Source organism: Fulmarus glacialis, unplaced genomic scaffold, assembly GCF_000690835.1.
Source record: "Fulmarus glacialis isolate BGI_N327 unplaced genomic scaffold, ASM69083v1 scaffold42390, whole genome shotgun sequence".
NCBI classification, from domain to species: Eukaryota; Metazoa; Chordata; class Aves; order Procellariiformes; family Procellariidae; genus Fulmarus; species Fulmarus glacialis.
Window position 1 is genome coordinate 1 of NW_009189048.1, and position 7,732 is coordinate 7,732.

A 7,732-nucleotide genomic window follows, 5' to 3' on the forward strand; every position below is an offset into this window, starting at 1 on the left:
AAATATATATATATAAAAGTATAAAAAGTACAGGAATATGCCTAGTTGTGTTGGGATTTTGTAGTTCTCAGATGACTGTACTGGGAACTCCTGCTGTAACTTGAGCTGCTGAATTGGAACGAAATCTTGGCAAGTTTGAATTTCTTTATATCCGCAAAGTCAGCTGAAATGTGCAACTGCACTAAGGGTGGCTGAATTAATGTGAGACCTTAGATGTAAGGAAAAATAAATCCCACACTCGCCAGAAAAACTATGCTCGAGAACAGGTGAACACACTTAACAAGATCTTAACTTCTTAAACCTACATGAAAAGCAGCTGCTTAGTTGCATTGGGTTTTAGTGGTATACAACAAGCCTTAGGGAATTATTGTGGAAATCAGAGGGAGGGCAGGTTCCAGTCTGTAGAAGGTTATAGTGTCTTAAACAGTCCAGTTTATTCATGTGGCTAATGGTTTGCTTAGGGTTGTTTTCCCTTATTATGAAGCTTTAAGTTTTGCTTTTGGATAAACTTCCTGTGTATTGAAGTTTCTCAGTTCTGCTGTTGGTAGTTTCAGTACTACTTAGTCTGGTTTGCTGTTTCACGAGGATAAACAAGATCTGTGCAGTAAGGCCTAAGCTCAACCACAGAAAAGGGGCATAAATGTCTGGAGAATGTATTCTATGTTAGTTGCCTTTAAACCTTTTTGTGTATTACCTGCTAACCCATAACTAATATGGGATTATTTGAAACTTTATGTATCTGTGTAAACCTTGTTGAGGGAGCAAAGGCCATGTGCTTGCTAATTCTCTCAGCTGCTGCCTCCTCCCACAGCTTCGATGGGCTTCAATTATCTTGGGGTTTCTTACCACAGCTTTCTTTAAGGTTAGGGGAGGGAGCTTTGATTGTGCTTGTTTTTTAAAATGCGCAAGCTCTGCCATGACTTTTTTCCATACTTATAAGACTTTAATATTTCTCTCTTGGCAGTCAGTAAGCTGCTTGGTATTTTACCTTTTTTAACCTTTTGTTTGATTTGGATCAGTTGTATCTATAAAGATTGCATTTCCCATAATCAAAAGAGCTGAGTAAATTGTCATCTGGTAATCGTTAAAGCTGTGTTGGATATCTTTGGGAAGACGATGTACGAAGCCTTCACTCTTCCTGTGTAAGGAATAAGACAGCTTACAGTACTATACAGTTCTAAAAACATCCCTAAACAAACAAAAGACCACTCAGGAGCATTGATTGCTTTGCTAGCTTGCATACCTTTTCTTGAAGTGAACTAGCTTGAGGCCTTCCAATGTCGAGTAAACATGCTGCGGTTAGCACCATGAGATAGTTGGAAGGTGCTGTTGCTCTGTGGGCTAAAAAAGACTGCATATCCTGCTTTGTGTTGCTCAAGTTTCCAGTCATCTTAGGCAAGTGTTGACAGTGGACACGGTATGCATTCTGGAAATTCTAGTCTGTGACTTCTGTCTGTCTTCTGTGATACATTCGGCAGCTTAGGCTTTCCTTCACTTTCTTCAAAGCAGTGAGTCCTTAAAACTAATATATAAGCTAAACTTCAGCGTTGGAATATACTGTATGTTATTTTTTTGCCTCTTTTAGGAAGAGGAAAGAAAACGTCAAGAAGAAATGGAACGTCAGCGGCGGGAGAGACGATATATCTTGCCTGATGAACCAGCAATCATTGTACATCCTAACTGGGCAGCAAAGAGTGGGAAGTTTGACTGTAGCATTATGTCTCTTAGTGTTCTTCTGGACTATAGATTAGAAGATAATAAAGAACATTCCTTTGAGGTAATTTAGCTGTGCTATTTATGGTTAGCCATTCTTGTTTCTTTTTAATTCTGTGTGATAACTGCAGTATTCTTAAATTGTAAGTTTATGATAACATGGCAAAATAAAACTTAAATAAGTTAGTTTCTCTGTGCAATACCTAGAAAAAATTGCCCAGTGTTTGGTACGTGGTTTACAATAGCAGTATAGTCACTATATGATATCCAGAAGAAATGCGCAGGTTTTTGGATATGGAACTGAGTTTATAATTTGTACAGCTAGTCTAGGTCCTAAACTACTGGAGTACAGGAAAGAAGCATTTTTATAAAGTTGTTTAAGATTTCCATATTCAAAGCAGATAATAAGAAGTCTGACACTACATAAAATTCTGACGTGGTGTAAGTTGGTAAGATAGCACCTCATAGCTATTTAATCATAAGTATACAAATTTTTAATATATATTTTAAAACTTTTTGTTAGTTCTCTTTTTGTTCTTCTTTATATGCAGGTATCATTGTTTGCAGAACTCTTCAATGAAATGCTTCAGAGAGATTTTGGTGTCAGAATTTACAAAGCACTGATTTCTCTCCCAGAGAGGGAGGACAAAAAAGACAAAAAAAGCAAAAAAGATGAGAGAAAAGAAAAAAAAGAAGAAAAAGATGATGAAACAGATGATCCAAAACCTAAGAGGAGAAAATCTGGAGATGATAAAGACAAAAAAGAAGATAGAGATGAAAAGAAGGTCTGCAGCTAGCTCATATGAAGTACTATCCTGTCTGGATCAATATTAAACTGTTTCTATTTGAATTTTACTTTATTCCTTTTCCAAAACTCAGGCCTAGTAGTGTTAGTTAATTGATTTGACTTGTTGATCTATTTAAATATGCTTCAATCACATTAAGTAATTTAAAAACTTTACAGGTGTATTTGGGTCATTTTAACATTCAGCTATATCACATAGATTTGTATTTAAGTGACTAAATATAAACATACGCAAATTTTGAATGAATGGAAGTGAAGTTTTTACGTTCCTGGTTTTTAGTTCTGACTGGATAAATTTTTAGGAACTTTTGTTACAGAGGGAAGATAAAAGGAAAGATGATTCTAAAGATGAAGAAGAAACTGAAGATGACAATAATCAAGAAGAATATGATCCAATGGAGGCAGAAGATGCTGAAGACGAAGATGAAGGTATCTTTAATTATGAATTTTGTGGCTTTCAAAAAATTTTTTTATTGCCACTGAGTATGTTCCTTCAAGCTGGAGAATGCTCTGGAAGTAGACAATTTAAAATTGCATTATTAGACTAATTTTATTTTAGTAATTCTGACCAGATCTACTTAAAATGTAAGTGCCTTTATGCTAGGCGTTGTATAAACATAGTTAATATAAACTAGCTGTGGTACTCAAAGTAAGGCATGCATATAGAAGTGGTTTTATTTTTTTCAGAATGCAGACCACTCGCAACTCCCATTGAAGTCAGTAGGAGATGTGAGTATTCAGCACCTCTGAAAAACCAAGCCACTTTTAAGTGCCTAACTTCCTATTCCTCAGTTCTGAAATGTCATCCTGTTTTTATTAGGCCAGAATGTAGCGTGGGGTGCTCTTTACATGATGTTATGAGGAGTTGATTTCTGTTCGGGTGGAGTTGTGTTTGCCTGAAGAAATGGGGAAAAGGGGCTGGGGAACTTTCCTGTCTCCAGGAAGCAGCAGTAGCTCTAATTTCCCTGCTCAGAGATTCAGAAAGGCATAAGACATGGTGTATGCTTTTTTGGTTTGTACTTCCTTGGGGTTTTTGTCTTTTTGTGGAGAGTTTTTGCTAGAGATGTGGGTTCAAACTGCTTAGATATTGCAGTCCCAGCTTTTTCTAACCAGCATTTTCAGTTGTATTTTTGGCAGAGTACTGCACCAGCCTTAAAAATCGGTGCTAATCTGTGGTTTCCAAAATAACTCTTATTTTCTTATAATCTGGCTGTGAGAGTGCCCTGGGCTGGTCTGTTCTGTACAAGTATTTCCCATAATCTGTCCTTGTGCCATTCCCAGTCAGAGTTGCTGAGAACAATCCAACATGCCATGGAGGTGCTGGAGAAAGCTATTGGTTCTCAGAAACCTGTTGGCAAAATTAGACAAGTGTTGTGATGCATAGTTTTTTCCAAAGTTTTCCTCACAAGAAAGGTGAGCTTAAAGCTGAACTTGGCACATGATTCTCTGACTAAAGACTTGACATAAGGTACAGAGCTGCATGCCTTATCCGTCCCTGCAGTTGTCATATTCCTCTTTCTTGATTTTAGATTTAGTTTTACTGTACTGTCTACTTTTAAACAAAAAATCTGCAGTTTGTAACTTCGTGGAGAATCTAAATCATAGGATCAGTAGTATCTCTCAGACATGAGTATAAACACATGCTTTTAATTATATAGTTGATACGGTTTTTATGATATAAAATATTTGAGAGTAAATAGTACTGATTTTGTCATAATAGGAATAACCATAGCTGAATGCAGACTCTGCCAAGCCTCATTAGGGAGAATTGTGGTAATTTTCTGCACACCATTTAAATGGATGGTGATGTTGGCGGAACTCATTTTGGCCTAGTTAGCGCTTGTTTCAGCTCTTCTATCCCGTGTGTGAAAGAAACACGGGGGGGGGAGGGAGGGGGAAATGACAAATGGCTTATGTTAAAATAAGACCAGAGGAAAATCAAAATTTAACAGGACTCACTTAAATGCCATTTGTTTTTTTTATTTTTCAGGGAAAAATATTAATTTCAGATATTTGGGCGTTTATGTGAACTTTTTCAGTGAACATATATGTATTTTGAGATAATGGTTATAGAATTGTTTGCTGTGGGTATGTTGAATTTTCTTTCTGTTTTACAGACCGGGATGAAGAGGAAATGAACAAACGGGAGGACAGAAGAGAGGGAAATAGGCATTGTAAAGAGAGGTCGTCGAAAGATAAAGTAATTAACACCTTTCTTAACAACTACATATAACCTTGTTAGAGGTGTCCTAATTAGAGCATAACTTTATTTTTATTATAAGACCTATTTGCACTCCTTGATTCCTTCAGCACTTCTAGACTGAAACATCAAGTGTATATAGAAGTTAGGGAATATGTGACAGCTTTGGGTAAGGTGCTTACAGCCTACTTTCACTTACATTTTAAAGTTCATTGGGTGAAAGCTGTTGGAAAAACTTTCTTATATGAGATACTGATCTGTCTGAAAGACGTGAGGACTAATGCTGTATGTGCACATAAGAGGCAGCAGATGTGATTATTTTATCCATTATTTTCAACTGCTGTATTCTTACATAAGAAAAGCAGAAGCTTAGCTTGATTGATAAACTGGCTTTTCAATTGTGAAGCTTGGAATCATTATGTGATGTTTTAACATCTCCCTGCAGGAAAATGGATGCTTTTTGTCATGAGGCCAATAGCTTGCCTTCACAGTTCAGATGAAGGAACAAGCATAAGCTTAATTTGTTAGCTTAAACTTTCTTTATAAATGCAAGAATAAAACAAGTTTCTGATTCTCTTTATTTATTCTTCAAGGGAAAATAGGAGATATAGGAATACGAATAACGGGAAAACGCAGTCTGCAGAACTGCTGTAGCTGTGAGAGCTGGATGCTCATCCATTACATGTTTATGGGAATTTCACTTTTAAAACAGCTGTTCAGTAAAATACATGATCGGGAGGAGAAGGGATGTTTACTATTACTTGTTTAATTAGGTTAATTCTTCAAAATTTTTGACATATTAGCATGAACAAAAGGAAAGTGTGTCTACCAGATGTTACTGTCCACTGTGCTGTAATTTTTTTAAATACTTGAAAGATTGCTTGTCCTAAATAGCTTGCTTATATTATATTTGAGCTCAGTGGGTAAATGCTAGTTAAATTACTTGACTCAAAGTAACGGTAAAATGAACAGAAGACGACTTTTGTTAACTGAAAAGTTTGTGGGTTTAGTAGATGGTGGGAAAATGATATTTTAACTTCCTAATGATCCCATAATGAATTTTCTGTAGGAGAAAGACAAGACACAGATGGTAACTCTTAATAGGGATCTTCTGATGGCTTTCGTTTATTTTGATCAAAGTCATTGTGGATATCTTCTGGAGAAGGACATGGAGGAGATACTGTACACTCTTGGACTACACCTGTCACGTGCTCAGGTTTTGTATAGTAATAGAAATCTCTTTGAAAATATTACAGGAATGCTGTAAGTGGGAGGAATGTAGTTTATCTTCTAAAGGCTGTTGCTTACATACTTGATCCCTGATTTTTATGCAGCCACTTCATATTTACAATGAAATACTAGTTTAATCTTTCATAAATTGTCTTGGTATGAAAAGGTGAAATTTGCAGCTCTTAATATGCCCTTATTGTATATGTAGCTTTTGCCTCAAAATTGTATCCTCTTTTTTTTTTCCTAGCTTGTTTTCATTTTAAGCCCCAGTATGTTAAAAGTTAAAAAAGCTGTCCAATTTCTGAGTTTTCCAAGTTAAAACATTCTTGTTTAGGTTATATAATGTCTGTGTAACATTATTAAGTAACACCGTATTTCTTTCCATGGCTGTGTTTTAGGTCAAGAAGCTACTTAATAAAGTAGTGCTTAGAGAATCTTGCTTTTACAGAAGACTAACAGATACTTCTAAAGATGAAGAAAATCAAGAAGAGTCTGAAGAGCTACAGGAAGATATGTTAGGTGGTATTATTTTTTTTTTTATGCCACAGAGAATTGTTTCTGTGTGAATGATAATGAGACTTCTGAGATACTTGCTTTCTTGCAGAAACTAATTCAGGTCTGCAAGGAACCTGCCAGTTTGGAAAAGTAAATCTTGGGCAGTTCATAAATTACAGTATTTCTGACTTCCAACACATCTTGTTGCATCTATAGGATAAATCTTAATATCTTGGGACAGAGATTAATGTTGAATATTGATGAACAACATTTCTCATTCACAGCAGTTTTGCAGTCAGGAGGATCAGTGCTATAGGTAGTAGAACAGAGCCTGATTTTCAAAGACAAATTACTGCAGAAAGGAGGCATAGAAGAATGTCATGAAAGAGCATGCTCCTTTCTTTGTGGGGGGAATTGCGGTAAGGAGGGAGGAGAGAAATGCAAGGGACAGACCAGCAAACTTGAATCTATATTTATTCTTTTAGAAATTTATTATTTTAAGAAGTTTTTGAGGTTGGTCACTAGAACCGAAAAATGACACAATGATTATTTCCTAATGCTACTTAATCTAATACAGGAAACAGATTACTGTTACCATCGCCTACCATAAAGCAAGAATCAAAAGCCATAGAAGAAAATGTCGGCCTCATTGTGTACAATGGAGCTATGGTGGATGTTGGGAGCCTTTTACAGAAGCTGGAGAAGAGTGAAAGAGTGCGGGCAGAAATAGAACAAAAGCTTCAGTTACTAGAAGAAAAAACAGGTGGGACATTACATTGGTACTTACATGGATAGAATTGAGTATTATCAAATGGTAATGCAATGCAGTAGTTAAAAATCAGTAGTTATAGTGTTGGCATGTAAATGGAATATTAAGATGCAAAGTACACAGCATTGGAAGTGACTTTTTTTTTTCCCCCTAAGATGAGGATGAAAAGACCATACTACAACTGGAGAATTCTAACAAAAGTCTATCTGCGGAGCTCAAAGAAGTGAAAAAGGACCTTGGCCAACTGCAAGAAAATTTGAAGATCTCGGATGATAAAAATTTGCAATTTGAGGGTCAGCTGAATAAGACAATCAAAAATTTAGCTACTGTTATGGATGAAATACAGAGTGTTCTTAAACAGGTTAGAATTGTTTAATTCCATTTTTTATTACTGTATGCAGGCTTCCTGTAGACTAAATTATCAGAACAAAACTTCAGAATAAAAAAGGATTTTCACATGCATTCAGGGCAGTAGTATCTTAACATATATATCTATATATATATATTTATATAGTAGTAT

General features: G+C 35.8%; 1 protein-coding gene across 1 annotated transcript; it reads left to right on the plus strand.

Moving 5' to 3' along the window:
* Positions 1-1,585: 1,585 nt before the first annotated feature.
* Positions 1,586-7,573, plus strand: LOC104078928 (cell division cycle and apoptosis regulator protein 1-like; the record flags this gene model as incomplete). Its single annotated transcript, XM_009580759.1, has 8 exons — positions 1,586-1,777; positions 2,265-2,498; positions 2,836-2,947; positions 4,636-4,718; positions 5,788-5,934; positions 6,347-6,467; positions 7,021-7,206; positions 7,368-7,573. Coding segments are annotated over 8 exons (1,281 nt in total), but the record flags the coding sequence as incomplete, so codon positions are not given.
* Positions 7,574-7,732: the final 159 nt, after the last annotated feature.